Source organism: Phoca vitulina, unplaced genomic scaffold (assembly GCF_004348235.1).
Source record: "Phoca vitulina isolate PV1807 unplaced genomic scaffold, GSC_HSeal_1.0 scaffold15, whole genome shotgun sequence".
In the NCBI taxonomy this organism is placed as follows: Eukaryota; Metazoa; Chordata; class Mammalia; order Carnivora; family Phocidae; genus Phoca; species Phoca vitulina.
In genome coordinates, this window is record NW_022589718.1 from 34030820 (window position 1) to 34047033 (window position 16214).

Genomic DNA, 16214 nt, shown 5'->3' on the forward strand with positions numbered 1-16214 from the left:
GAGGCAGACTGGACCCCAGGGGCTGGAGGCTGGAATGTCAGTGCCCACCCAGGGGGGCCGCTGTCCCAAATATCTGGCTACAGCCACCTAGCACCAAGCGCACCTAGGAGTCTGGGCCTTGTTCCCCCCCAAGGCCACCTCCTGGGGCTCTCTGAGCCCCCCCACGGCGGGCCTGCCGGCCTGAGCTGCCTTCTTCAGGAAGCCCCTCCGCATTGCCCAGCCTCAAAAACCAAACAGAACTGGTCAGAGGAGCCAACTCCAGGTTTTCCAGGCGGAAAGCTGAATCTAGCCGCAGCTAGACAGAGAAAAGTGTGTGCACATGACTCGCAGACTACTCAGGGCAAATGGCACGAGGGGTTATTTATTAGAATTTCGCTCTGGATTGCGACACCACCCTTCAGATCACCTCTGCGGTTGTGCAACCTCTGCCCTATAAATACAGAGACACTCCCGCCTCTGGAAGCCTCTGTCAGCTCGGCCTCCGAGGAGCCTCTCTGCCTTCACCGGGCGTCCCGGCCCAGCCTGCCAGGCGCCATGAGGGTCCTCTCCTTCCCGCTGCTGATTCTGTGCCTCCTCTTCTCCCACCTGGCCCCAGGTGAGCTTTGAGACCCTACTCTAGCACCCTTGCCCTGGGCCAGGAATTCAGGGTTTGAGTCTGAGGACAGCTGCCCCTTGGGTCCTGGGGGTGGAGTGGCAGAGAAGCATCCCCGAGGCTGAGGGGCAGGTGTGGGCAGACTGCGATGGGCAAGCCTGCTGAGCCGGGGGCCTGGGGCTTTCCCCCGAGCCCCAGGGACGAGCCCGCTGGGAGCACCCCAGGCTGACTCTCCCCAGCCCGCAGGGCAGCCCAGCCGCAGGAGTGACAGACCCAGGTCTCCCTCCCCGACTGTGCTTGGGGCTCCATGCCCTCGGTGCTTGGCAGGGATCGGGGCCCGTCGCAGGCAGCTCCAGCATCCCCCGTCTCCGTCTTTGTCCCGGACATCTAGAAATCATCCTACGTGGAAGGGGACCATGTACTCTCTCTGCAACATGGCTCCTCGCATTGAGAGGCCAGCTTCCTACCCAGGGGTGAGAGGTGTAGGCTGCCAGCCCCAGCGCACCCCGGTCACTGGGTGGGGCCTCCCAGGTGGCCCGCAGTAAGCAGGTGCACCTGCCCCTCCCACGAAGCCAGCTCACCCTGCACCTTTGACTCACTTCATGCTCGGGCGCTCAGGGGTGCACAGGTGGTCTTCAGTCTTCCCTGGGAAGTCCTCTAGTGTTCTGCGGACTGGGAAATCTCCCCAGGGCACAGGAGGGAGCTTTCTGTCGGGCCGGAAGGGGGCAGCTCCCCTGGGTCAGAACAGCAGCGTAAGAGGAGGTGGGACGCTGCAGGTGGATCCAACTGGGGGACATGTTCTATCGTGGCCTCGAGCAAATCATACATCCTGGGCCTCAGCTGTCTCATCTGCAAAATAAGGGGGCCGTGGCAGGGAGCACTTAGAGCATGAAAGCTCCAAAGTTCCCTAAAAGATCCGACGGTGCTTCTCTGCATCATAGAAATCTGCTACATTTTCTCCAAGGACGACTCAGTCCCCCCATCTGGAAACTGGGTAGGAAAGTATTCTAATGCAGAGTTTTAAGTTTCCAGCTGGGACCCATTCGAGGGGTGGAGAAATCAGTTTAGTGAGTCGCCACCATGTTTTTTTCAAAGAACCAACGATACGAGTGCATGCCGCCCAGGGAGCGCACACGCGTCTTATCCCACTCTGACTTCAGCTGCGCGCGTGCCCGTGTGCATTCACACCGAGGGGCCCTGTAAAATGTCTGACTGCAGTTCAGTTCAAGCTCAGAAAAGCTCGAGAGCCACTATATTAACTTGAAGAGTTATGTTCAGTCAGTCACCTCGACAGATGACTACAGGCATCTCACTCCAAGCAGAGAATATTAAAGTGTTTCCGAGGCTATGCGGGAACAACCAAACGTACTAATCATTCCGCAAAGCAATATTAGTAACGTGATGGAACACTTAGTATACACAGGACTCGCTCAGACACCCCCAGGAGAAGCTACCCTACGCAGACGGCACGCAAATCCTGTCTGCACAACACTGATTCTCCCTCTGGGGACGGGACCAAGTTTATGATAAGACGGGAGCCGAGTGCTGCTTCTAGAAGGTGCTGCTTGGGTCCCAGCCTCACACTGTGATTCAGGCTGAGCCCTCACAGGGGATCAGTTCACTCCCTTTTCTGAGTGAGCCATTAGGGCTCGTCTACTCACCCATGGGGAAACTGAGGCCCACATGCCCCAAGGTGAATGGTGGTTGTGTGGTCACTGCCGGAAACCATGACTGGACATTCTCTTTTAGCAGTTTTTATCTCTATCAAAAAAGGGGCCGCCTTTTATTTTATACAAATCTTATTTCTGCCCCTTTTATCTTATAGAAATCTTATTTCTGTGAACACAGAATGATGTCCAAATGACAAGGCAGCTCGGGCCCCCCGCATCAGCTGGATGAGAACCCAGCCGAGGGGTTTAGAAATCAGGATCATTTGGGGCTGCTCACTCACTGAGTCCACAAATATTTAGTTAACACCTACTGTGTGTGGGCATTGCCCTGGGGGAGGGGAAGAGAACACAGCCCGTGAAAGCATGACCTGACGTTCTAGAAGCAGAGCATGACAAGAAACCCAATTTTATAATTAATTATCTAATTACCATTGTGTTGTGAAATGCCACTAAGTACAGGGTGCTAAGAGAACGTGTGGCAAGGGGGCTGACCTGGTCTCGAGGGGCCAGGAAGGTTTTCCTAAGGGAGCTGAGAAGGGAAGGAAAGATGGAAGTCATTTTGGTGTTCATGGTATTTAAAAAATTTTTTTTTTCTTACTTCCTTCCTGACATTAAAAACTCAGGATGTGTCACATAAAATTCAGATTTGTATCTTCTCTTAAGAACACAAGCAAATGAAGCCTGAACTCTGGGTACAGCAGCTGTGAGCTGTAACAACTGCCCCCCTTCACTGCAGACCCCACCGCTCCCTATCGCTCGGCCTCAGCCTACTTCGCCAACTTTCCCTATCTGTCTAGCTGCTGTGGACATGCGGATTTGTGGGCCTGAGTTAGAAACTAGTGAAAGGAGAAGGGCAGGTGGGAATAAAGACAAACCAGACAGAAAGGCTATCGGGTGTGAAAGCCCAGAGAGGAAGGGAAATAAAACCCTGAAGCTCTCACTTTTACCTTAGTCCCCCCTCTCCCCAGGCCCGTATGGGGAAGGAAGAACCATTATCCTCATTTTGTGGATAAATAACTTGGCCGAACTCACAGGACTGCTAACAGGCAGAGTGAGGACTCGAACCCAGGCCATCCGCTCCGACGCCGGGGCTGCCGAGTGTCCAGGCAGAGAGGAGTCATGGGGGCAGGAGGCTCTGGGGCCTCACTGGGTGGGGTCTTCAGCAGGAAACCATCTGGGTGTGTGTGGGCCCCAAAGATTTTTAAACTGGGAGAGGGACAGAATCAGAAATGGCTTCTTTTAGAGACTGTATTGGCAGCGTGGAGGCTGATTGGGGGAGAGCAAAGTGGACCCAGGGACGTGGGGAGGATGTTCTGTTTCAGCTACGCCTTTTCCCAGGTGGTTAGCGCTTCCCTAGAGCAAAACTAACCAAACCCACTGAGAGAGGCATGGGCCACTCCTCAATACCCTTCCTTCCTTTCCTTCCGGGACACCATGGGCACTCCTGGGCGTCTGGGCCTCAATTTCCCCACCTCTAAAATGAAGGTTTGGGCAAAATGACTCCCTGCTCGCACATTCTGTGACCCTCAGAGTCTGCCCTGCCTTGTCCACACCTGCGTGTCTCACTCTGTGATCCCCACCCCAACCTGCTTGCCCAAATTCCTTTCACCTGCCTGACCTCTGGCAGCCACCACCAAGAATGTGTCTCCTATGGCCTCTGGGCCCCTTCGAGAAAAACATGCCCCCTCTCCCCCCGCCTCAGACACAAGGGCCCTGCGGCCGCCAAACCAAGCTCCGCAGAGGCCCCTGGTCAGCATCACACGGGAAACTGAGCTGTGCTCACAAAATACCACACGTGGCGCTTTACAGCTGAACAAAGCGGTTCTATGAATGTCATCTCACTAAATGTCCCAGCATCTCTATCACGCAGGGACCTACTACCATCCCCATTTTACAGATTTTTTTTTTTTTTTTTTTTTTTGGTAGTAAATCTCAGAAAAGTTGACTTTCAAATACCCAGCCGACAAATAACAAGAACTTGATTCCAGCTCTGGTTCCAAACCCCACATTCTCTCCACACGCTTCCCCAAGACCTCTGGATGTGTCACCAGGCACACGGGTGGATCTTAAGAATAATCTAGGCAGAACTGAATTAAAACTCTCATGAACTTCCAAGAGGCATTGCTGATTTTCAAGGCGGGAGTTGGCGAGCAGGGACCCCATGGGCTACGTGCCTGTGGAAGGGGGCCTCCGGTCTTTAGTTTTATTCCAGTTCAGTTTGGAATTTCGTTACTTGTTTTGCAGGAGTGGCCTGTGTATTTTATTTTGTCCCCAGATAGCTTAAGAAGATTCATAGAGGGGCCCCTGGGTGGCTCGGTCAGTTACGCTTCCAACTCTTGATGTCGGCTCAGGTCATGACTCAGGGTCGTGAGATCGAGGCCCGAGTCGGGCTTGCACTCAGCAGGGAGTCTGCTTCTCTCTCTCTCTGCCCCTCTCTAAAATAAATAAATAAAATCTTAAAAAGAGGAAGAAGAAGATGCATAGAGATGAAGTTGGATCCTCTCTAGCCTCCGCCGATGGCCTGAGCACCAGCATCACTCCTAAGTGTTTCAATGCCCCAGCGGCAGGGAAGCCTCTTGCTGGCGGGCAGCCCTTCCCCTGGCCTGACTGCCAACCACCACCTTGTCCTGAGCAGGGAAAGAGCCTCAGCTGACTTGCTGAGGCCCAGAGGGCTCCGATCAGCTGATTCTGCACCTAGGACCAGGCTCCCGCCACTTCCTAGCACCGCGTCCCCATACGCCTCAGTAGGTGTGGGGCTCTGCGGCCAGAGGTGGGAAAACCCAGGTTGCATTCTTTGTCTCCGTGTATCTGCGCGTTTGTTTGCTCCTCACGCATCTCAGACTGCTCGGTCCCACAGGTCAGGTGTTCCAGCTCCTGCCCTTTCCGAGAGCCTCCTGCCCTTTTCCTGCAGGTTCCTGGTAAGGAAAGGGGGCGCGGATCCTGGCAGGGGGCGAGTTGGGGCCTCATAGCTTTTCCAAAAACCCTTATCATTTTCACAATTCACTCTCGCCTCAGCCTGGTGGTTTTTTAGCCCAAGACATTTATAATTTAGTCAACAGCTCTCCAGTTTTGCCTTCCAGCACTGTTCCAAAACCTCACTAGTAGCTCTGATCGGATGACACAAAGGGGACCTTGGTGCCCACACTTCTGAGCAGAAGGACAGAGAACGAGCTCTGTTAGCAACCTGCTCACCACACTTCCATTCCCGGGATCCCCCCCACCCCCCGCTCCCTGTCTACCGTTCTCTGCACCCATTTCCTACTGAGTTTCCCGCCACTGAATCCAACCGTCCTTCTCTCAACCAACACCGGTTATCGCCCCTGAGTAGAGCAACAGTTGGTGTTGCCCCTGCATTGAGGTGGGATTTTGGACAATCCGGCTGTAACTGGCTCAATAAATGTACACGTGCAAGAGTCCCTATTTTCGCCGCAAGCATAGAAACTGGCACAAAACTGCTTTCCCAACAGGCCTGCCTCCGCTCCTTCTCACCCCCTCGTTCTTACCTAGAAGCGAGTTTTCTCTTTTCCACATTCCTCTGGTTTGTGGCGCTCTGGCGGCCGCCACGGGATGTGCGGGATCACGTATCTCAGGCCAGCTTCGTGAGCACCGACAGGAATGAGCACCAAGTTCCGGGAAGCGTTGTAAACCAGGAATGTACAACTTAATGAATTACAAAACAAGTAGACTGTGACCAGGGTTTAAGTCAAGAAGCAGGACTTGGCCGGCCCCTAAGAAATATCCCTCCAGGCTTCTCAGTCACCCACCCTTGCTCCTTCCCCCAGAGGTAATCACTGCTTGATTTTATGGTAATGACTTCCTATATTTCTTGGACTTTTACCATGTTAACACTCATGCTGAATAATATAGCTTGGCTCGTGCATGCCTTTCAGTTTGCTAGGTACCATGAGGTAGGGGGCATTGTGGGTCCTAGGATATGCATGTTCAATTTTGATTGATTGATAGATAATAGCACAAAAAATTTATAATTTTGGTAGATAACACCACACCGTTCTCCAGTGAATGAGAGTTCCCATTGCTCCGTATCCACACCAATTCTTGTTATTGTCAATCATTTTTTAAATTTTAGGTGTCTGGTGAGTATAGTGGTATCTCGTTGGAATTTTAATTTGCATTTTCCTGATAAACACTCAGTTGAGCACTTTTGTATACAGTTACTAGCCATTTGGATATCTTTTGTGATATGTGAAAATATGTGTCTATATTTTCTATCAGATTATCCGTTTTTTCTTAATGATTTGTAGTAGTCCTTTTTATATTCTGCATGCAAGCCCTTTGTAACATTACAAATCTCTTCTCCTACCTTGTGCTGTAACTTTTCTCTCTCCTAATGGAAACTTTCCTTACACTGAAGTTTGTATCATGATTATAATGTGGCTAAATGTGTCATATCTTTTCCTTTATGGGTAATCCCTTTTGTATCTTAAGAAATCTTTCTTTACCGCCAAAATATGAAGAAAGTCTACAACATTGTCCTCTGATGACTCATTATTTTTCTTTTTTCATTTAGACTTACAGTCCACCTGGCAATGGTTTTTAATGTGTGAGTTAAGGGTAAAGTTGTTGTTTTTTTTTTTCAACATGAATATCCAATTGTCCCAGAAACAGCTCTAAGGAGCGCATCCCCCCCCACCCCCAACCACAACTGTTTTCCTAAGCAGCTGGTCTGCCTCAATTCTCCATACGTGTATGGGCCCCTTTCTGCACTCTTTATTCTGTTCCATTTGTAGGTTTGTCCTTGCATCTTTACCAAACAGTCTAATTACAGTGGATATATAATTAGTCTCAAAATCCAGTAAAGCAAGTCCTGCTACCTTCTTCTCCAAGAATGTCTTGGCTATTCTTGGTCCTTTGAATTCCCATATAAATTTTAGAATAAGCTTGTCAAGTTTTACTGCAAGAATCTCTTGATATTTTCATGGTATGGAGTTAAATCTGCAGATTAATTTGGGGGAAATTAACATTTGAAAAATAATTAATCTTCCAGTGCTTAAAACAGCATTCCCACTTATTTTGTTCTTATTTAACTTATCAAAGAATACTGTATTTCTTATATACAGGAGTATTGTATTTTCTTAGATTTATAACTAGGCATTTGATATTTCAATATGGTGATTTATTTTAATTTCATCTTATGTGTTGGTTGCTAATACACAGAAGTAAAATTGATTTTTTTATATTGATCTTATATACAGCAACATAGTTAAAATTTTTAATTAATTCCTTCTGGAGTGTCTACATATAATCATAAAGCTTGCAAATAGTGACAATTTTATTTCTTTCTTTTCAACCCTTATATATATATATATATATATATATATTTTTTTTTTTTTTTTCCCCCTTCTGTTCCTCCCCTGGCTGGTAACCTCAAGTAGAACGTTCAATGCAATTGCTGATAGCCATTATGCTGGTCTTGTTGGCAATCTCAAATGAAAAGTTTTCAATGTTTGAGCATTGAGTGTACTGTTGGTTATAGGCTTCTGTAGATTTTCTTTATGAGATCAAGGAAGTTCTCTCCAGTTTATTATTTGTTAAAAGTTTTTATCATTAATCAGTGTTGAATTTTTTTTTTTTAAAGATTTTTTATTTATTTATTTGAGAGAGAGAATGAGAGAGAGCACATGAGAGGGGGAGGGTCAGAGGGAGAAGCAGACTCCCTGCTGAACAGGGAGCCCGATGCGGGACTCGATCCTGGGACTCCAGGATCATGACCTGAGCCGAAGGCAGTCGCTTAACCAACTTAGCCACCCAGGCGCCCCAAATCAGTGTTGAATTTTTCCAATATTTTTCTGCACCTGTTGGGACGACCATATGATTTTTCTCCTTTAACTGTTAATAGGCATTGACTGGTCTTCAAATGTTAAATGAAAGCTTGAATTTGTGAAACAAACTAAACTTGGTTTTATTCTGTTTGCTGACATTTTATATAGGATCTTTGCCTCTCTGCAGATCAGGGAGGTTTCCTTTTCTTTCCTTGCATTGCTGATCTTTTTAGATGGTGGTATTAAGACCAAGCTGGCATCACACCATGAACTAGGGAATATTCTATCTTGTTATTCTAAAAAACAGTGCTGTGTAGACACTATTTCTTATTTATTGCTTGGTAGGATTTACTAATGAAGCCATCTTGGCCTAGAGTCTCATTTATGGACTCGATTTCTTTGATATTTATGGGACTATTTACATTTTCTATTTCTTATTTGTTTATTTTAGTGAATTGTATTTTTCTAAGAATTTTTTTATCTCAACTAAATTTTTACGTTTGTTCAGGTGAGTGTTCTATTTTTCCTATATTAATATATGAATAGAAAAATATTTCCAATTTTTCTATTTCCATGAACTATTCAAGTTTTTAAATTCCTAATAATTTTAATTTTTTATATTAGTAGAAGGTGCTGTCCTTGCTTTCCTTCTTGTCTGCTCCCAGCCTTGACAAGGGAATTCTGTACTGTTAGTTCTGACTAAAATTTGAAAACCAGTGGTCCGGCGATTCTAGATTCTTTCCTGAACATTAGACGCATCTAAGGAGTTTTTTTCAAACGCCAGAACCTAAACTCCACCCCAGAACAATTAAGTGTATATTTGTAAGATTACCCCAACTGACTGAATGTGTATGCAGCATGGAGAACCACTGGTCTACACCACAATTTCTCAGCCTTGGGGCTACTGACATTTGGGGCCAGATAATTCTCTGTCAGAGGGCTGTTCTGTGCATCGCTGGTCCCTGACAGCACCTCAGGCCCCCACCCACTAAATACCTATAACATCCGCCCCACATACCCCAGAGTGGTGACAACCCACGATGTCCCCAAACATTGCCAAATATCCAGTCACCAGACACCCACAGTTCTAGGTCAGATGAGGCAGCTGTAACAGGGATACGGATTAAATAGGAGGACAATTTCAATAGGTATGAGAACCATCTTTCCGATATGCAGAGACGTATGACATTAGAAGGGACCGTCCCCTCCATCACAGCTGGTGACGGCCTGCTGTGTGAATCAGCTGGACGGGGCCATAACAAAAGAGCACAGGGGGGGTCTCCTTCAACAACAGACATTAATCCTCTCCCACTTCTAGAGGGGATTAATGAAGTTCAAGGTCAACGTGTCAGTGGGTTAGGCTTCACCCGAGGCCTCGCTCCTCGGCTCGCGGATAGCCGCCTACTCTCCTGTCCTCATGTGGCCTTTCCCCTGTGTGCCCACATCCCTTTATAGGTCCAAATGTCCTCCTCTTATAAGGATCCCAGTCCTATTGGATTAGAGACTACTTTTATGACCTCATCTAACCTTAATCACCTCTTGAAAAGCCCTACCTCCAAATACAGTGATACTGTGAGGCCCTGGCTAGTGAGGACATCAACATACACATTCTGGTGGAGGGGACACCGTTCAGGCCATAAGACCTATCAACGGAGGCAAGCAAAACAGTGGCTTGACCCCCACTTACTGGGGATATCGTAGGGCGGCTATCAGATAGAGCAGAAGACTAGTCTAGAAACCTTCTGATTATGAGATTCTGGGATATTAGGAAGAAGGCAGAATGAAGTCCAAGTGGACAAAACAGTGGAAGCGTTATAGAGTAGCCATACTTTCAACCTGCCCTGAACGGAACACAGATTTCAGCGAAGACGGTGATAGGAGAGATGGGGGAGCAGGGATTCCGGTTGGAGGGGTTGGTACAACCAGGCGGCACGGGAGTGGGGGGAGTTTAGGACGCTCACGGAGTCAGGAATGCACTTCGGCATTACTAACGCACAGGGTGTGTGTCTGGGCAACTTCCTTGGGGACTAGCTTGAAATCCCCGCACACCTTAAAGCTCTCTGGGCAGCAGGAAACTGCTCAGGAAACTGCTGCTCATCATTGGCTTCCCTCTGGCCATAGCTGGCACAGACCTCGGATGGTGCAAAGTCTTGGAAGAGAAAACTCTTTGCAGGGCTTTGCAAAGAGTCGCTTTACCAAATATTCTAAAATCACTGTGGCGGCAAGCCGTGAGTCTGAAGTGTCTTCTTTCCCTCCGTACAGGCGCTGGCTTTCTGACAGGTCTCGGCCAGAGGTCTGACCACTACATCTGTGCTAGGAAAGGAGGCACCTGTAACTTCTCCCCTTGCCCGCTCTTCACCAGGGTGGAAGGCACCTGTTACGGTGGGAAGGCCAAGTGCTGCATGCGTTGACTCTGAGCTGGGCGTGATGGAGAAAGGAAGTCCAACGAAGTATTTGTAATCGCTGTTTTAATAAAAGAAGACTTTTTTTAAGCATACCTCTTTCCGACCAAAATGACTCTTGTCTCCTTTAGGAAGAGGCTGAGAGAGTCTGGGGGTTAGGAGCAGAGATGGGCCAGGCCACAGGGCCCGTCCCGCACGGCGTCGGGCGATGCTGACCAGGCTTGCGCAGTGTCACCTCCACTGCGTGTCATTACCAAGCCAAGTGTGGGCGATGCCGAGGGTGCCCATGAGACCAAGGACACACACATGAGGAGGGGACGAGACCGAGGAATCCTTGCCTGGTCCAGGCGCAGCTCACCCCAAACTCAGTGGTCTTAGCAGCCTGTTCCGTGAAACAGCCCGTCTGCAGAGCCCAGAGCAGCCTTTTCTCCTTCCTGGGCCTGGGGCAGTGGGTGGGTTCACCTTAGCATCCGAGAACCTCCCTTAGGGCCACAAAACACCTCCCGTAACTTCCCTTCTCCAGGCAAGCAAAACAGTGGCTTGACCCCCACTTACTGGGGATATCGTGTCCAGCTTCCCGCTCCGCGATCACACAGCCTCGCCCCGCATCAGTGACGGAAGCCTCTGTCCTTCTCAAGTCACTCCTCGGCCCGCAGACACCTGTTGGGGAGGGAGAGCGGGTTGCTTGCCCTTTTTTCCGATAAATTTTTTACAACTCCTGATGACACATGCGGTTCTGCCATCTGCAGTTTGGCAACGACAATTTCATGTTCCACGTCCATACATTATAAGCACAGATGAAAAGCAAACACTAAAAACTTTTGCTCCTATCCCCCAGCGGCAGGTTCCGTCATTAACCGCTGTCTTTTGGGGGCGGGGGGAGAGGCAGAGGGAGGGGAGGCTGATTTGTGTTGTGGACGTTAACCACCCGGCTTTCTCTGTGACACACACATCACAGAGGGCTACTTCCAGTGCATCCAGGCCTCTCCCTCCCCTCTGAAAAGCCGAAGAAATAATCCAGGAGCATTCTATTTTGAAAAGAAACCTCAGGCATGCTGTCAACTTCCCTCTTCACGATATGGCAGTCCTCCCTGGGAGCATTCCTCTGGATGTCAACTCAGATTCCCAGATAAGCCTTCCCACCTAGGACAGCCAAGCTTTGGGTTTCCCAAGACCCAGGTCTTCCGGCAGAAAAAAAAAAAAAGACCCACATTCTGTGTTTATCTCACATTCTTTGGTTTATCAGGTTGTGGTGATTTTCCCTGCCCTGCAGGAGCTCTTCAAGTGACCAAAAGCAAATGGTCCTGGATCCCCAGCCACAAAGAGGCAAGTGACTGTCCCAGGAAGAGGGTGGTATGCCATCGACGGCACCAGCACCACAAATAGCAGGCCCTGGACCAGAAAGGCGAGCGTGATTCTTGCAGCCCCTCCACGTCTAGGACATTTGGTCCCAGGGCTCCTATTACAAGGGGGTGGCACTCCTGACTGCCCATTGCAAGGGACTGCAGCTGATCAGGTTCTCATCTTCTCTTGCCGCCCGCCCCGCCCCCCCAATGTCGTGCCGTCCCTCGTCCATCCAAACTCCTCTGAGCCTTTGCATTCCCTGCCCCTGCCCACCCAGGGCCTCTGCAGGCTTGCAGCTTACGGAGAAGCCGATACACCCAAATCCTGTCCTCCTTCGATGAGGCCCTTGCTGCGGCTCCCTCCTGCACTTGAGCGGGACCAGCCAAGCTAGCCCACTCCTCCATTTCCCCCGTGATGCACATTCATCTCCCTTCTCACCACTACTCCCACCATTTCAGCCCCCGCTTTGCTCACACGGGAATGAGGGCGACATCGCCCGAGCCACCGCGGAGGGAAGATGGCCCTGGAGTTAGGGACGCGCTTGCCTCTGTCTACAATCCACTGGACTTTGGAACAGTTGCAAGGGCCAATGTCTGGGTCCTCTGATAGCATCTGCTTAGATGAAAAGCAAGTACTGACTCGAGTAAGCTCCACACACAGTCCCGGGTCCAGCTTTAATGCTGTGGCCGTCGCTAAGGCATGAATGAGTCACGTACCTTTAGAGCTGATTCAACACGCTCACTGCCCTGAGTGAGGCATGTCCACTGAAGCAGATTGGTTTTACACGGTTCCTTTTTTGAGGAGTATCTCCCACCTCCTAATTCCTGGTGCCCGTTAGGGTGTTGTGGCTGATGGAAGACCAGCTTGCCCTCGGTGCATCTGCCCATGAGTGCCGAATCCCCGGGAAAGGGTACCAGGTATCGCTGCTCGGGCTTGCTGTCAGCGGGCACACGAGATGCATCATCCACCTGCCAGGGCCCACCTGGTCACAGACGCATCTTGGAGGAAGGCGGGATGTCATACACCACACAAAATACACCCTAGGGGCGCCTGAGTGGCTCAGTCGGTTAAGTGTCCGACTCTTGATTTCCCCTCAGGTCGTGATCTCAGGGTCCTGGGATCAAGCCCCACGTCAGGCTCTGCACTCGGCATGGAGTCTGCTTGTCCTTCTTCCTCTGCTCCTCTCCTGTTCTCTTTCTCTTTCTCTCAAAAAAATAAAATCTTAAAAAAAAAAATACACCCTAGCATTGCTTCAGCTCTTGATAGTAAAATCACACAGCCTCATATGGAGACAGTGTGCCATCCTGACTTTGTAGCTCATGGGCCCACAGGGCATGTCACCCAATCTAGTCAAGGGATCGGTGATGGAACTGCAGTGAGCCGAAGAAGCATTCTTGTTCTGATGGGCACTAATACGTGGTAGCCATTCATGATTTTGTCATAGGTTTCCCTGACAGGGGTCTCCTTTAATAGTCCACTCCAAGCTTTCCTCCAAAATAAATATGAATGAACAGGAGGGAACTGAAGCTCCTTCTGCATGTGGTGGTCTTCAGAGTTAAGGCATCTGTATCAGTCAGTGGTCTCCAGAGAAACAGAACCAACAGGATGTGTGTGTGTGTATATATATCGGGCAAGATTTACTTTGAGGAATTGGCCCATGCAATTATGGAGACTTCATGGGTCCAAAAGCTAATGGAGGTGGGCCAACAGGCTGGAAATGTAGAAAAGAGTTGCAGTTCACGTCCAGAGGCTGTCTGCTAGGAGAGTTCCTTCTTTTTGGGGGAGGTCAGTGTGTTCTAGGAAGGCCTTCAACTGATTGGATGAGGCCCACCCACATTATAGAAGGCAATCTGCTAAAGTCAAAGTCCACTGATTTAAATGTTGCGTTGCATATGTGTTCTTTTCTGCTTATTATGTTTTGATATCTAAAATAATGGAAAACAAAACAAACCAACAAACAAATAGAAAACCTTCCTGGCTGGGGAGAGACTGCACCGCCCAGGGCTAGCTGATTCTTAGAGCAAAGCCCCGGCCAGGAACATGCCTTTCATGTGTAAACTGACCCATCCAGAGCCACTCTCCTCCGTCTGGCCCATGTACCCCGGGAGACCATATTCTTCCGCCTTAGTCATCCCAGGGCAAGGTACCAGCCTACTAGAGGCTACCCCTCTAGCCTCAAGCCTTCCAAAACTATTCCAACAAGCCAATCCCAAACTGTGAATCCTGCCCTCCTTTGCCTCCCCTCAGAAACTCCAACAAAAGCAGTGGCCTCAGTCTTCCCCTCCCTCCTGTATTCTGCCTCCTGGCCACCATGGCGTCTCCATGTGCCCCTGCATGGTGCACTGGGCCTCCCATCTCGAGGACCCGCGAGTGTGATACATTCTGTTTCCTTGAGCCTCTCGCCACGTGGCTGCACCTGACTGACCATCTCAGGGAAGAAGACGGAACACTTGGCGTCAAGAACAGCACGTCTAGTCACCGGCCGCAGGGGACTTAGGAGATGCCCCCTACGGGCCTGGCGGGCTGATTGACCGTCCCAGTTGGGCTCTACCTTTGGGGACGATGCGGTGGCTGTTGGCGTTCTGTGCACTGCTCTGCTTTTTGTTGCCAAGTCTTCCGACCAGAAGTCGGGGCTGTCCTCCTCCTAGAACTCAGATTCCCCTTGCGGCCAGCCTGGCCCCACAAGAGGGGGAGAGGTCCCCCAGCCCTCCCCATGGGGCTGGCGTCACAGGCTACAGTGACCACAGAGGCTCCACTGGAGGGAGGGTAGGAATGTATTCTCCCCGAAGCCGGCTCCCTGGGGGTCAGGTGAAGGCTGGGCGACCGTGAAAGTGCTCAGGGGGATGAGCAGCACGAGGATATGGGGGGCGTCCCCAACCACGTTCACCTTCCTCGGGTTCTGCCTAACCGGTGAGGGGTACTCCTTCAAGGGAAGCCCACCACAGTGCCCCAGGAGGGTCCATGCCACGGGCAAGCCCTTCTCTTCTGCATGTCTTGATGCTGTTTCTCTTGGTCCCCGGACCCCATGGGGTGTCATGGGTCCCTGGAGCTGTGGCTCACATTTAACAAAAAAAGGGACAGGAGAAGGAATAATTCATTCCGTGCCCCCTAAAATACCTGAGGAGTTTTCCTAGCTGAATAAATGTACCCCCAGGGTTGACAGGAGCATTCAAGGAGATGACTTACGTATAGCGCCGACTCAGCGTGATCCCTGACACGTGGCAATGACAGGACGCGCCGCTCCCTTTCCTTCTCTCTGCCTTGCTCTTGGGGGTGTAGCCATGGGGAGGGAGACCTGTCGTCTTGTCCAGCGGTCAGTGGTCAGGAGCCTGGCTGGCCATCTGCACATGGCCCTCCGCCACCTCGTCTGCCTGGGTCACTAACAAGCTGGTTTTTCTGCCTCTGTGGGTTGAAGAGCCTCCATCCATGATAGCCAGAGTCTGACTCAGCGCTGAATCAGAATATATGCGCAAGAAGAGAGAAGTCACCTGTACTCGGAGACTCAGAAGATCACAGAGCTAGAACCATCACAGTTGAACGTGCACAAGACCTTGCAAACCATTCATGGTGGGAAATGGAAGGAGACCCCGGTCTTAGCCCCTCTCCACTATTTCCTGGACCCTGACTTTTCCTCCCTTAAAATCATGCCAAACATGCTATTTAAGCCATGATATGCTGATGAGAATTCACTCAGTAAACTATCACTGGTTTGAATGAAACATCTCAACTCATCAGGTCACAAACCAAAACCACTAATGGTATCTCAGTCCAATTGCATAACTTTTTGGAAACTTTGAGTTATTAAAGAATCTCCTTTGGTTATGAAGATGCAGGTTTGTCTATTTTTAAACTTCAATCTCACATCCTATGGGAGGTTCCTGCCCCCGTGTATGGGCTACCCCAGAGGTGGAGGGTATGTGAGGGCTGGGAAGGGGGTCCTACCTCAGCCTCTTTCTCCCTCTTACTTAGTCCTTTGGATGGGGGGAGGGGTGCATAATATTTGCTCTTCCAGAAGAACACATTTTATTAGATTAGAAAGATTTCTGCTCCATTGGGCTGCTGATCGACACTTCCCTACCCATCTTGTGGGCTGCATTTGCTGGTTCTCCAGAGGACCCTACAGAGCTTCCCCCTTCCACCCCTGGCCTGGGACATCGGGTTCAGGCTCGGACTCTCCCCACCAGCCCCCATCCAAGGCAATAGCCCTTGGGATCCATCTTTTGATATCACCCAGCAGGTGGCTCACTAGCGACAGGCAATGAGGTGACCTAAGTCCAGCCATTCCCAGTGTCCCTGCCAGAAACATCCAGATCCTTGAATGCAAATGGTTGGCATCTCGGGTGCCCGGCCAGCACAGCACCAAGCTCTCCCGTCTTTCCCCTGTGCCTGCTCCATGCCCCAGGGGAACGTGCCCTCTCTCCAGTCA

The 16214-nt window shown here is 50.1% G+C and overlaps 1 protein-coding gene across 1 annotated transcript; it reads left to right on the forward strand.

Moving 5' to 3' along the window:
* The first annotated feature begins 406 nt into the window (after positions 1 to 406).
* Positions 407 to 10554, forward strand: DEFB1 (defensin beta 1). Its single transcript, XM_032413799.1, has 2 exons — positions 407 to 595; positions 10305 to 10554. Exons 1-2 carry the CDS (start codon positions 535 to 537, stop codon positions 10451 to 10453), a joined length of 210 nt encoding a protein of 69 aa, XP_032269690.1. The 5' UTR covers positions 407 to 534; the 3' UTR covers positions 10454 to 10554.
* The last annotated feature ends 5660 nt before the right edge of the window (positions 10555 to 16214 follow it).